Below are 14,353 nucleotides of genomic sequence, written 5' to 3'. Positions count from 1 at the left end.
TACTCTTGCAGGACTGTGATACGATACCTTGTAACGTGGATGTCACAGCACAAACATGAAAAGCTAACACTGCTCCCCCAAGAGAGGCCCTGTTCCCCTGGGGCCGGGGCTGGGGCTCCCAAGGACAGACCCTCCCCCATTCCCACTCTCTGGCCCGCACCTGGGTGCTGCTGACGCTCCCCTTCCGGCTGCTGCTGCCAGGGCTGTCACCTGAGGGCCCTGCGCTGTAGCAGATGGCATCGAAGGCCAGGAGGCCCCCCACACAGTCCCCGATGAGACACACCTGGAGAAGGCAGAGCTGGGACCGCAGGCCTGCCCACTGCCACCCCCCCACTCCACACCCAGCCAGAGCGTGGGTCGCCTGTCCGCGGGGGACCAAGGAGCCTGTCCCAGGGAGGCACTGAGAGTCCCAACAGGGGGATGGGAGGGTCAGCCTGAGGACGGGAAGCAGGCTACAGTCAGGGGTCAGACTTGGGCCACAGATCGGCATGGACTGAAAATCAGAACTCAGATGTTGGCCTCAGTTTTTCTATCTGTAAAATGAGGATAAACCCAAAGACCTCAAAAGCCTCTTTGGATCTCAGAAGCTAGGGCTCCAGGGCACCCTGGTCTAGATCCTTCTGGACGACCCCAGCCTCTCTCCAGGCAGGGACCAGGACGGGGAGGCGAGGGCAGGCTGTCCTACCTGCCCACTGAAGCCAATCCCATCGGGGGATTTGAGGAACTCCGTGTACACCTGGTTGGCTCGCTCGATGACGGTGGCAACTGCATCCTGGTACTGCGGGGAGGAGATGGCCAACAGGGGCAGGGCGGCCAGAGGGACGTGGTCCTGGCTGTTGCTGAGACAGCCCTCATCGTGGCTGTAGGGATTCAGGCTGCAGACAGGGGGCCAAGGTAAGCCCAGCCGGGCAAAAGAGAGCACATGCTGGCCAGGAATTGGGCGTTCGGCTCAGGGACTCTTCAGGAGGACCCAGGCAGGAGCCGGACGAGACAAAGCACAGGCAATGGGGTGGGGGTGGAGGGAGGGGCAAGCCTCTGCTGAATCCCCTGTATGTCCATCCCGTGCCAGCCATGATGTGGGCCCTGTGTCTCTTATGACAGCAGTGCTCTCTGCCCTTTTCTGTGTGGCCTCAAAGGACACCCCAGTTATGGAGGAAGCCTCTGGTGTGGATCAGGGTGGGGACATGTCATCATGGCAGACTTCCTGGAGGAGGTGAGGTTTGAACTAGGCCTCAAGAAAGGCTTTAGGGAAGCTAGAAGGGAGGTGATAGGGCGTGCCAGGCATGGGTATCACACATTGGCCACAGCTTGGAGGTGGGCACACAGCTGCACGCATGATATCGTGTCCATCTTTCTGGGGAGAGGATCCAGAGCCATCAAGGGCTTTGCAGAAAGGTCTGTGACCCCAGAAAGGACTAAGAGAGCCTGTCCTACAGCACCACCCCTACCAGTGGATTGATCCTCAGCCGCTGTGTGGGCCCCTCACTTCCTGCCTCCCTCTCTCTGGGCAGCTCAGCCCCATCAGGGACCAGCCCCCAGCTGCCTATGCCTGCCCGCACCCCACCTGTCCTACCTCTGTCCCCTGGGGCATCGGACCCAGCTGGCCGGGAGGGACAACAGAGGGAGGGACTGTACATCCCCTCCCCAGAGCCTGCCCTTCCCCATAGTCCAAGCTCAGGTCAACCCAGGGCCCAACAGGGACCTGACAGAAACTGGGGAAGGTGACAGGGCTCAGGGCACCCTGGACAGGAGGCAGGGACCTCATGGTGTGCCAGGCGGGCCCAACAGCCATTCCTCATCTCCAAAAGAAACACAAATTAGAGGAAACAGCCCTCAATTGCAGCCGGAGAGATTTTAATTAGCTGAGAAAGACCTCCTTCCCAGCAGTGATTAGGGGTGATCGATGGCCCGGGTAAGGAGCTGCCTGGGGGAGAGCTAGGCTCCCTCTCGCTGTCCCCTCCAGCGGATGCCGGGCCATTCGTCTTCCTGGAGATCAGGCCTGGGCTGGGTGACCCAGCTCTGGAGGTCAGATGTCCTGGGGGAGAGGGGGTAGGGGTGGGGAGTCCTGAGATTGATGATGAAGGAACACAATTAACTCCGACTATTGGCAGTGACGGACAGAGCCTTCTTTCAGCTCTGCTTCCCAAACCCGCTGCAGAGCAAAAGCCTGGAGGAAGTCAGGATGCAGATTCTAGGGCTCCTCCCCTCTGGACTCAGCCGACCCAGGGGGAGGCCCCACCGCCTAGCAGTTTAACAAAAATCACACCCGGGATCTGGGCCATTAACCAGGCTGGGGAACTACTCTCCTTCCTGACCGAATCTCCTTCCTTCCAACTCTGGTTGGGATCTGCCCAGCCCGTGTCCTGGGAACACGGATAAATCTAGAAGGCAGAGGAGACTTTCCTTTCTCTCTCAGAGGGGAGAACTGAGACCCCCACATACCCTCCCCGTGTTCCCCCTGAAGCAGCCGGACGCTGAGCCCCTCTCCTTAGAGCCACACCTGATCCAGAGCACCCACTCCATCCCCCTGGGGAGCTGGCACCAGGCTGGGGATCCCTCTCCACCCTCCCCAAACCCCACATGGATGGGGGCTCCTCTGCAGAAGCTATGAAAGGGGGTGAGGGGCGAGACCGAGGTGCCACTGGCCTCCCTTTCACCCCAGCTGCAGAAAGTTCCCGGCTCCAGGCTCGAGAGCCAGCCGTTTGCCACACGGGTGCTCAGGGTCTTGTTTGCCTATATCACCGCTGAGCAGCCAGGGCTCCCAGTTGGCTCCAGGCGCCACCTTCAGCTGGTTCAACAGGGCAGGCATCTGGGGAGCCCCTGAGGGAGCCCCCGGGGCCTGGAGCAGTGGGCAGGATCTCCCAAAGCCCCCCAGGTTCTGAGGGCCCCCAGTTTCACTATCTGTCCCGCACCGGTTCCAGGGCAGGTTCGTGAAGAACTAAGCCCTGCAAGCACACTGCCTTATTCCCAGCCAGCAGGGTCCTCTTCTCCTGCCCCGGCCCACTGTCCACCAGCAAGGACAGTGCCTTCTCTCCTACCAGGATGGTGTCGTGAGTCTCAGCTAATCCCCGCGCCCTGCCACGTGCTTCACACGCACTAGCACACAGAATCCTCACAAAAACTCTAGGAGGTGGTTAATACCATGATCATCCCCATTTTACAGATAAGGAAACACACAGGGAGAGGTTAAACAACTTCCCCAGGTTACACAGCCGGAACTCAAATCCAGGCTGACCGGAGAGCCCACACCCTTGACAAGTTACGCTACTCTCAAAGCACACCCAAAAGTCACCTCCTCCAGGAAGCCTCCCTGGCCCTCTCTCTGAGTGTCCGCAGTGCCCTGTGCCACCTCCATCATAGCACACATCTCTACTGGCTCTTAATTGTGTGGCTCGAGAGTGGGGCTGCCTGAGTTTGGCTCCTGGGTCCACGGGCTGCGTAACCCTGACGACACTGCTTAACCTCTCAATGCCTCAGCTTCCTTGTCTGGGCCAACGAGACCAGGGCCTGTTGAGCACAGGAAGTGGGTCTGAGCGCCACCCAGCCCCGGGCAGAGGAGGATTCGGTGCGCGAGTGTTAATCACTGTGGACTCTAGCTGACCACTTCCCACCGATGATGCTCGTGGTTGATCGGGACCTGACACCCCAGAGAGGCCTAGGCAGGCACCCACCTGCCCACCACGTACCCACGTGGCAGGGGCAGCCCCTCCGCTTCGGCCCCCCACCAACCCCAGCCAGTCCAAACAAGCAGAAAGGGACTCACTTGGAGACGAGTGAGAAAGCCTCAGAGCAGATGGCGGGACAGGGGACGAACTTGATGAGGATGTGGCCCAGGGCTGCGGGGAAGTGGGCGCGCGTGACCTTCTCCAGCACGGAGCTGAAGGTGTGGATGTCGGCCACCTTGCAGGACGGGTCCCCCGAGCCCGTGTCCAGGATGTTCCCCCCATGCAGCACCAGCAGGAGGACGTGCGTCTTGCAGGAGCGCTGCGGGCAGCCTTCCTAAGAGGGACATCAGTCAGGATAGAGAGAGACAGGCAGTGGGGAGGTGGGGGCAGCGGGCACACAGAGAATCACACAGACACAGGGGGACTCTGACGGCGCCTCCTGTGCATTCAGAGTGAGGGGCACAGGCTGCCAGGAGGGCAAGCCCCTCCGTGTTGGGGTGGGAAGAGTCCCAAGAGACTCTTTTTGTTCATACGGGACCCAGAAGCCCAGAGAAGGACAGGGACCAGCACGACGTCACACAGCAAGTCAGATGAAGAGCTGAGTGAAAACTGGGTGGCCTGTCTACCAGCTCGGGGCTCTTCCTGACATCCTGACCACAGAGGTGGCCCAGACACCCTCAGAAACCCACCTCATTGTCTTCGTGGATCTCGATGCTTCCCTGGGCTGGGAACCTCTGTCTTCTCAAGGAAACCCGGTACAGTTCTCCTGTGGGGGGGACAGAGGACTCAGCATCTCCAGGCCTCCCTCACGGTGACTGGATGTTCCCTGGGCCCAGCTGGCATGAGGCCTGGGCTCCCAGGTGAGCTGGAATGACAGCGTCCCCAGCTCGGGAGGGTCACGCTGCCCAGCCCCTGCCGCCGACAGATACACAACCTGAAACCTTTCTCCTCCTGAGGAAAGGGAGGCCGGGGACTTCCCTGGTGGCGCAGTGGTCAAGAATCTGCCTCCCAATGCAGGGGACACAGGTTCGAGCCCTGGTCCGGGAAGATCCCACATGTCACAGAGCAACTAAGCCCGTGCGCCACAACGACTGAGCCTGCGTGCTGCAACTACTGAAGCCCGTGCACCTAGAGCCCGTGCTCCACAACAAGAGAAGCCACCGCAATGAGAAGCCCGCGCACCCCTATGAAGAGTAGCCCCTGCTCGCCGCAACTAGAGAAAGCCCGCGCGCAGCAACGAAGACCCAATGCAGCCAAAAATAAATAAATTTATTTAAAAAAAAAAAAAAAGGAAGAAAAAGAAAGGGAAGCCGGCAGTGTGAGGCCATCATGGATGCTGTCTGTCCCTGAGGCCAGGAGGGGTGTCCCAGAAAGGAACTATTCTGCTCTTCCTCACCAGTAATGAGAGAGCAACAGGACAAATGCCATCTGGTGACTACCAGTTATGGAGGGAAACTTGGGCCAAGCATCCCTCTGAAAACAACCAGAGGAGCTGAGTAAAGTATTTTTTAAAAGATCTGTTTGAAGCTCTCGGAGTGACAGCAAGGCCTTAAATTATGGGACCCCGGTCCAGGGAAGGTGGATCCTCCGAGAGGCAAGGCCAGCATCCAGGAGCACACTCACCGTCACACACGAGATTTGGGGTGAAGCCAGCCACGGCCAGGAATGCTTTTCTTGCTTCTCTCGGCTGCCATGTCCTCCTCCAGGAAGCGCTCCTCGGCATCCAGCCCTGGCTGAGCTCTCATTCCTCTAACATGTAAACTACAGCTGTGGACCAAATCTGGCCCGCCGTCTGTTTTTGTAAATAAAGTTTTATTGGGACACAACTGACTTTTTCATTTATGTATTGTCTATGGCTGCTTTTGTGCCACAGCAGCAGAATTAAGTAATTGCCACAGAGTTCTTACAGCTGGCAAAGCCGAAACTATGGACTATCTGTCTCCTTACAGAACAGTTTATCTGATCTAACACCCGCATTTCTGAATGTCACTGCACTGGACTCTCCGGTGGAGGGGCGCCTCCAAGACATCCAACGGCCCCCTCAAGGCCCACCCGGTGATTCCAGCCACACTGAGGAATCCTCACCACCTCTCCTTTCTCCCCATGAGAAGGATACTATTTTCTCTGTGTTGCTGAACCACAAAGCTAGACTGTGAACCACTTGTTTGCCTTCAAGCGGTTCATCTCTAAAGCAGCCGGTTCTAGACAGGATGGCCCTTTCTCCTTCCCACTCCACCCCACCCCCTTCCACGAGCCTGCAGCACCCACTAGGAGTCACATCTGGGGAGGGGCCTTCCCAGGGGCTTTACAGGCAACCCTGCAGTAGGGTAGGCGTGGGTGAGAGCCCTGGCCAACGTGTTTCTAAGTCAACATCTTCTCAGCCACTACTGGCCCCAGGGGAGGGTGCGTGCAAAGAATTCCAAGTGAGAAGCTTTTCTCAGTCAGCAAGTGCCTTTCTGAAATATTCTGTCCTCACAGACACAACCCTGGTCTAAGGGTAACTGCTTTATGAGCTCGGAGCTGCTGCCCACACAGACAGGAAATCATTTCCCAAATGATGGAGAGGTTTGGCTTGGAGGAGGACGAGAAAAAACTTGTTTTGAGGCCGGACTCTGCCCTGCACTTACTAAGACTGCTTCAGTGGCTCAGACTCTTCTGCCTTAATTCGAACATCCTGTAGACCTTGCCCTGGGCTTGGCTAGAAGAGGTCTGGGCCCTGCTTTCAGGACAGGATTATGCTAAAGACACCAGTAAATGGCTCAGTTTTATTGAGCACTTATTACATCCAAGGCACAATGAGCTTTACAGGTACCATCTCATCTAGTCCCCACAGTTATCCTCTGAGCTGTGGTCCTCTTATTATTAGCCCCATTTGACAGATGAGAAAACTGAGGCTCAAACAACCAAGGTCACTTGCCCCAAACCGCACAACTAATAAGACTGAGGGAGCTGCCCCACACTCAGCAGAAGACGATGCTTGACAAAGTGACTCCCCTCCCATCCCCCTGATCTCCACAGCTTCCCAGTGAGGTAGACACGACAATCCCCATTCTGCAGGAGAAAAAACAGGAGCACAAATTGATGTGACACCCTGAAGACTAAAGCCCCCGAGACTTCTTCCCACCACACGTGAAAGTTCGCTAGTAGGAAACCCCGAGAGTGTCCAGGAGGGAAGCTGAGTGTTGCTTCCCCAGGATGAAGCAACCATACTTCGTGATGTGTGCAGCTCTGGGGCAGCTGGACCAGGAGGAACCAGGAGCTGGGCAGAGCTGAGGTCATGGGCGGGGAGCCTGGGAGACCCCTCACTTCTGGGGCTGGGAGAAACCTAGTTGGGACCATGGACTTTGGAGCCAGAATGCCTGAGTACAAATCTACGCTCTTACCAGCTGTGTGCCCTGTGTCTCAGTTTCCTCATCTGGAATATGGGCATAATAATAGTAGCTACCTCACAGAGTGGTGATGAGGATAAATGAGCCCATATATACAAAGTGCTTAGGACAGGGCCTGGAACATGGTAAGTGCTATATGTGTTAGTAGTTTATTATTATTATTATTATTACTATTATCCAGGGTGCATCGGGGGGCACGGAGCCAGGGCCACAGTTGACACAATGGGGCCGGAGGCTGATGGGGACATCACCGCCTCCACACTCCTGCCCTGCCCCCAAGTCCCTCCCTAAGCCCTGGCAGCCTCCCCAGCCTCACTGGGCTGGATGTCTGCTTGCAGTGTGATTACAGAATTAAATGCTGTGATTGCCACAAATTACCATAGCGAGGCTATAAATAAGTCGCAGGGAAGACATGATGGTCCTGCCATCTCCTGGGCACCATGTCCTCCAGTAGGTGGGGACTGTATCCTGCACCCTCAGTGATTACACAGACTGAGAGCACCCGCATCCTTGATCTTCCCGTGGCCAGCTCCCTTGGGGCCCACGTGATGCCCTGGGCATCAAATCCGCGCTGCGTCCTGGCCACAAATGACGCTGAGGCAGCTCCAGGCTCAGTGGAGATGGGAGACCAGCAGGGCTGTCCTCAGCATGGCTCACGCCTTCCCTAGCCAAGGGGAAGAGTCCGGCCTCCCATGCTGTTTGAAGATGGAGACTTGCTTCCTTTTAATGCACAAAAGCCAGAAATGTTTTGCTCTGGAAGATGGAGGTGGGGAGACCTCGCCTGCCAGATCTGGATTCTGGCCCCTTGAGAGCTGACCAACAGGACCAGAGTTTCCCCATCTTCAGTCTTAGAAGAGGTCTCTGTAGACCAACAGAAAGGCAGCCTAGAACCCATCTGCCAGTACCTTGCCCACAAGGGTTCTGCTCTTCTAAGAACCAGACATTCCCACCACAATGACTGAGGCCACTGGCTCTGACTCACCCACAAGACACAACTCTTTCACTCTTCCATGCCTTTGCTCATGCTGAGCCCTCTGCCTGGGAAGCCCTTCCTCCCTCTGCAGACCAGCAAACTCCTACCTAACCTACGAACCTGCTCAATTGTCACCACCTCTGGAAAGCTTTCTCAGATCTACTCAGGCAGAGATGGTTATCTCACAGCGTGCCTGGCTGGGCCTGGCTTGCTGCCGTGAGATTACTTGTCTAATTTCCTCATCAGACTGTGGACCCCATGAGAGCAAGGCTTACCAGTCAGTGGTCAGGACCTAGTATGACATTTCTGTGAAAACCTATTGCAAGTGAAGATCCCAGGGTACACGTGACCTATGAGACATCTCTATGCCGTCAAACCCCCAGGAGAAATTGGGACCAGGGGAGCATCGTCCACCACGAGGCACATTTCTTGAAAGTCCCCAGGGAAAGTGGTATCAGGGAACCTGTGGGAATTCTAGAGCATCCTGGCCGGGGCCTTATCACTCTGCCCCTAGAGGCTTCCCCAGAGCCTCTGGTGACAAGAGCTGCTGGCAGGGGTTCCTGGGTGGTGAGGAGCCACATTCCAGGGGCCCCAGGACCTCATACCAGGCTGCCTGTTTCTTCCCACTTCCTGTTCATTTCTGTTTGCATGGCGTTATTCAGGCTGGGTCCCTGCCGTGCCCAGATCTGGGGCGGGGTGAGACCACAACTGTTTTTGTGACAATGTTTTGTGACAAGCTCTGAGGCAGGCCAGCTACTGCAACGCCTGCTCCCAGCACCCCTGCCAGCCCTGGCACCAGGACACCCAGCTCACCGTGCCTCCTCCTGCCGGCTGAAGAATAGAGGCTATTTTTGCTTAATCACATCCTTGGAAAGGCGCAAATCATGATCATCCCTTCTAATTACCGATGTGCTACACTCCTCTCAAGACAAAAGCCAAGGTCGTCACCCACGCACTCGGCACCCTAAGCAAAGCATCACCCAGTTTGGCCAAAGACTCCATCTCCCTTGCCACCCGCCACTGGGACCCACAAGGAGTGGATGCTGGGGGTGCCCCCGGGCTAAAGCTGACCCCTCAATTTTACCCTCCATTCTACCAGCCCTGGCAGTCGCCCCAACTCTCTTAGTCACTCCTGGGGTCAACTGAGCAGAGCTGGGCCCAGCTTGAGGCCACATGGCATGTCCTGAGACGTATCTGCAGAAGTATCTAATCCTTTAGAGCACATGGAAGCACATGCATGGGCAAACACACACACACGTGTGTGTCTGCATAAGCCCAATGGCTTGGCTATCTTGCTCTGATGTGAGATGCACGGCATATACCTAGAAATGTCTGGGAAGATCTAGAGCTTCATTCAGCTGCAAGCAGGAGGCTCAGATCACGGCCCCAATCCCCCAGGTAGACGCCCATGGAGAAGGACACATACACGGGAGACAGGCATGGACAGAGTCCTGGGATGGGAAATGAGTACCCTAGTCAGAGGGTGACCTCGGGCACTCTCCCCACGACCGCAAAATGAGGGGGTCAGACCTCATTCCCTCTTAGGAAGTCAGGCAGTCGGAGATTCCATGAGTCCAAGCATGCTGTGTGAGTTCAAGCCTCCATGCCCAGCAGAATTAGACTCTTAGACCTAATGGGACCTGCAGGCATGATGGGTGAGTTGCTTTGAGGGATGCCAGAGGGAGGAAGAGGAACCAAGAGATGGCAGGTGGCAAATGTCACCTGGATTTTCAAAGTGGTTGATTCTATCTAGGGAGCTTCATGTCAATTTCCAGGCAAGCCCTGTTGCAAATTAACAAACAAGTGTTTGGGGACCCTTAGAAAAGGAAGCAATGGGCCCCCAGAGACCTGATAGGCTCACTCGGACATCTCTGGCCAACCCCACTTCATTGCTTGTTGGGTAGGGTCACTGGGCTGGGAGCCCAAGGTAGCGCCAAGGGCTTAGGGCATCTGGGGAGGAGGGGACACTGGCAGAAAGACAAACCAGGTTGGAACCCACAGCTCTCATAGCGGCTTAAGGAGTGCAGGTTCATGAATGGGGCCACGATGCGAATGGGGCACTGTGAAGCAAGGGAAAGAATGGGCCCGCGCTGGATGGTTTTAAAACTTTTTAAAAATGGTGAAATCTTTTGCCCAGTGAAATTTTCCTTAGAAACCCAATTTGCAGAACAGGTGAAAGTGGACGGCTCTGACTGAAAAAGGTTGGGGGGCCCAGAGCCCCGCTTCCTTACTCCCCCCAACCCTTGACCTAGGCAGCCACTGAGGGCTCCAGAGAACAATTAAAAAGTCACCAACTTTGTTCACCAGCCAGACTCCAGGCCACCCTCCTCCACGGTGCTCCAGCCCCTGGCTTTATGCAAAAACAGCAGTCTAGGTGGAGGGGTGGGAGGATGGGTTGGAGGCCTGATATTGGAAGAAAGCACACCAAAATGTTTATAAGTGGTTTTCTCTGGATGGTGGAACAATGGGTGATTTTTTTTAACTTTCTGCTTTTCTCTATTTTCCAATTTTTCTCTAGCAAACTCATATTTCTTTTAGTTTACAACTATTTATGAATACATCGATTGAATGCACTACAGGCTTGTGTCATGTTTACGATAAGAACATTTTCAACAAGCTACTACCCCTTACTCTGCTAAATGCAAACACCACAGACAAAACAAAGTGAAATGCCCTGCCTTCTGGGAGCTGACAGCAAATGAGGGAATGCAAAAGGAAATGACATGCTTATGGAAGGAAAGAACGAATGTGAAACACAAAGAGTGAATCACCATCCTGCATTTGGGTTAAAAATCCAACTTGACATGACTTGCCAATTCCTCCTCCATTGGTTATTGCCCAAACTTGTGTCAGGGCTGGAAGTACCAAGATGAATCAGATATATAGCAGGTGCCTTCAAGGATCTCTCAAGCCCCTAGGGTCACATGACCAAGGCCTATGTCATGTGACCCAGCCCGGTCACATGACCAAAGGCTGCAAACAGCCTGAGCCAGGGTAATGGGACCCCCAAAGGTAGTCAGCCTCTGAGGTGCACACACTAGAGACTATGGAATGAGGAGGGGACGTCCCCGTCCTGCTCCCTGCAGCTCAGGTCACTTTGAGGGCACATCTGGAGCCCAATAACTGGGCAGGAAAGCTGTGGAGGGGGGCCCAGCCTGGGGAAGAGCAGGCTCTATGGGACATTTGCTGCCTGCAAATCCCAGCCGAGCTGTGTTTGGGTCACAGGAGCAGAAGACAGAGTCGGGATGAATGGGGGCGCGGATAGTTTCTGAAGAGTTCTGAATTTCAGCACAACTAAGGAAATGTTTACAATAGTACAAGAGTGACCCGTGCTGGCCCAGTGGCAGGGGGTTCTCTCCCCTTCAGGAGGTTGTACAAGCAAGGAGTGTAAGTGGTCACTTGGCAGCGTTGCTGGCAGGGGATGTTCATCCAGGGCTGGGGGATCTAGAGGCCGAGGCCCCTCCTATGAATCCTTAAGCCTTTCAGGGTCAGAAGCCAATCAAGTCAGCCTAGATTCATCTCGCTAATGAGGCCAAACCCCAGGGGCCAATTAGCCCCCCACAGAGTTGCTTGTCCCCACTAAGGCCTGTCCCTTGCTAGGGTCTGGGCCCCAGATCCTGCCTCTTGAAAACACACTTTTGGCCACCCCAAGGGAGCTTGGGGATAGCTCCAAGGAGCCACTCCCCTTGGGGGAACCCAGTGTCCCCATCTTGAATCAGGCCCAGGGAAGGTTTCAGATATACAACCATAAGAACCTCTCCTGCCACTACACAGTGATGCTAGAAGGGCTTGGCGTCCCCTATCTGATGACTCTCTGTAATAAATGCAGTCTTCCTCAGATGGGTCTTGAGTTTCTAGTCCTCGTCCAGCGTCTCAGGCAAACTTCACATTCATCCTGAGAGGGCAGGATGCTGTGCCCATTTTACAGATGAGAAAACTGAGGCTCAGAGAGGTTAAGTGAAGGGGTGGGGATTTGAACCCAGGTCACCCGGCAAGGGCTCTTTCATCCTCCTGAAGCATCACCCCACAAAGGTGGGGGTTAAGAAAGGGGTGTTCTTGTCAGTCTTTTAAATGTCTCCATACTGGCTCTGCCAGCAGAGCCATCCCTGGCAGGGAGGGAAAGAGGAAGAGAGGCGGTTATCAGGAGCAGAAGCCTGCCTGAACCTTTGGGTCCTACCCCCTAAGGAACCTCTGTCAAGCCTGCCCTGGCCCGGCTTGGAAGTCAGCACACAAAGGAACCCCAAAGCACACTCCCCGACGGTAATCCCCTCAAAATGAACATGGGCTCCAGAAAAGGAGCGGGGCAGGGCCCTTAAACATATGAAAAGGTGCTCAACCTTAGAACCCTAAACTGCAGGAACGCTCATTGAAGTCACTCTAAAACGCCTTTTTTTTCACCTTAGCAGTTATCAACACCCAGCCGCCCAAGGTGTGGGAAAGCAGCCTCTCCTCATTCATTGTGGGTAAAAGCGAAAACCAGTACAGCCTCTATGGAGGGCAGTTTGGCAAGGTCATTCCACATACAGAATGCCCTTGACCCAGCAATTCCAAGTCCATGTGCAAAATGACATGGGTACAACACTAACCACTGCCACACTTTCTAAGATATAGACAAGAGACAGAAAGCAACCTATGTGCCCATAAATAGGGGCCTGGTTCAATAAACTAGGCCACCGTGAAATATGACACACCCGTTGCAAAGAATGATGCCCTTCTGAATGTATTAGATAGTAAAATACTCCGGATATATTATTATCTGAGAAAAGCAAGGTACAGAGTGGAAGGCACCGAATGCTCCCATCTGTGTGGGGTAGATATAAAGTTATATATATATAAATGAATATTTAGGGAGATGCTCATATATGCAGAGAATATCTCTGGAATGTTCTAGAAGAACCTAGTCACAATCGTGGCTTCTGGGGAGAGGGAGGCACCCTCATCACCTTCGTTCCTTTAGAATTTTATACCATGTACATGTGCTACCTACTCAAGAGACAGATTAAAAATAAGAATTTTTTCAAAGGGCATGTAGCAGGGTGATTAAAAGCCCTTTTGTCCCCAGGAGAAAGGGATTTGAGGAGACAGAGGTTCCCTGAGACTAAAAAGAGATCCCCACCCCCTGCCCCAGCCTGAGGGGAGGAGACAGAACTAGGTGCGGTGCCCTCACAACTTGGGGGACTCTCGCAAGTCCAGGAGGAGAGAGAATGATTTTCACGGTCTGGTCACCCTGTGCCCCAAGGAGCCTGGCCCCTCGGCAGACCAGGATGGAAGGGAGTACCAGGCTGGGGCCCGGAGCCCCGCAGCATCCATGAGTGTGGACGGAGAGCTTTCTGCACACATTCGCATGTGCACACACTGTTTCCCCACCAGGGTGGCGGGGAAGACCCCTGGGGGCTTTGGAACAAGGGCAGGAAAATGAGGAAAAGGGAAACCCCTGGAATCACAGAGGGGGCTCTGTCACCAGTCCCGCTGGATGGGTATGCAGAGTCGAAATTGCAAAGGGGCTTATAGAAAAATAAAGGAAAAGGTGGTTCGTTCATGTATAAGTCAGTGGACTGTGCAGTATGGTCTCCATTCGCCCCTCCAGATCCACCTCCACCATCCCCAATGAGGCTCCCTCCCTGCCCACTCACCACAGGCTGTCCCTCTCCTGTCCCTCCCGAAGGCCAAGCTCCTGCACAGGTGGGGCAGGGACAGAGGGGGAGGCTCTCCACGCAGTGACCTTCAGGGCTGGGAGTGGCCCAGGGCATCGTCCTGTGCCTGGCGGGTTTCCTTCACCTGAGATTGAAGAAACCCCTACTGGACTCTCCTCCAGTCATGCTGCTCGAGAGCCTTCCTTTTCCTGCTGGAACCCCCGACCGAATCATGACTAGACTCTAACTGCCCTACAAAAATCTTATCATGTCAGCCTACACTGTCCTTTCCTGCGGCTTCCCCATCCTGACCAAGGCCCGTGTGGTCTGCCCACAGGCCCGACTCTCCACTCACCTCTCCCACCACTTGCCCCACCCTCTCTAAGCTCAACCACGTTGGCCTTTTTGACAGTTGTCAAGGATCCCATGTCCCTCTCGCCACAGGGCCTTTGCACATCCTGTTCCCTATGCCTGGACTCTTCCTCTCACCCTCTGTGCCCAGACAGTCCCTACAGAAACCTCAGGGTTCCTTACTCCTGGGGGCCTTCCCTTCTTACTCTCTTCCTCCCAAAAGCACCATGGCTTTCTGTATCCTAGGACTAATCCTTATACTTTTAGTTTTGTGGTTATTTCATTTGTCTTCCCCTCCACCAACCCCCAGATTGTAAGATCCTTAAAGGCTGGAACTGGATT

At 54.9% G+C, this 14,353-nt stretch overlaps 1 protein-coding gene across 7 annotated transcripts in view; it reads right to left on the bottom strand.

Annotated features, from left to right (window-relative positions):
* PITPNM3 (PITPNM family member 3) overlaps positions 1–14,353 on the bottom strand; it is a 91,429-nt gene that overhangs the window by 24,040 nt on the left and 53,036 nt on the right. For 6 of the 7 annotated variants that reach the window (XM_059906770.1, XM_059906767.1, XM_059906765.1 and 3 more), the window contains 4 exons: positions 4,355–4,431; positions 3,764–3,999; positions 686–875; positions 161–283 (listed from right to left, as the gene is read on the bottom strand). In XM_059906770.1, the coding sequence (XP_059762753.1) occupies positions 161–283; positions 686–875; positions 3,764–3,999; positions 4,355–4,431 (626 nt within the window). Of the gene's footprint in view, positions 1–160; positions 284–685; positions 876–3,763; positions 4,000–4,354; positions 4,432–5,288; positions 5,415–14,353 lie in introns of all 7 variants that reach the window. The other variant, XM_059906771.1, reaches the window with a different exon arrangement.

The sequence above is a fragment of the Balaenoptera ricei genome, chromosome 20, assembly GCF_028023285.1.
Source record: "Balaenoptera ricei isolate mBalRic1 chromosome 20, mBalRic1.hap2, whole genome shotgun sequence".
NCBI lineage: Eukaryota > Metazoa > Chordata > Mammalia > Artiodactyla > Balaenopteridae > Balaenoptera > Balaenoptera ricei.
The sequence above is the reverse complement of the archived record's forward strand: the minus strand, read 5'-3'. Positions and strand labels throughout refer to the sequence as shown.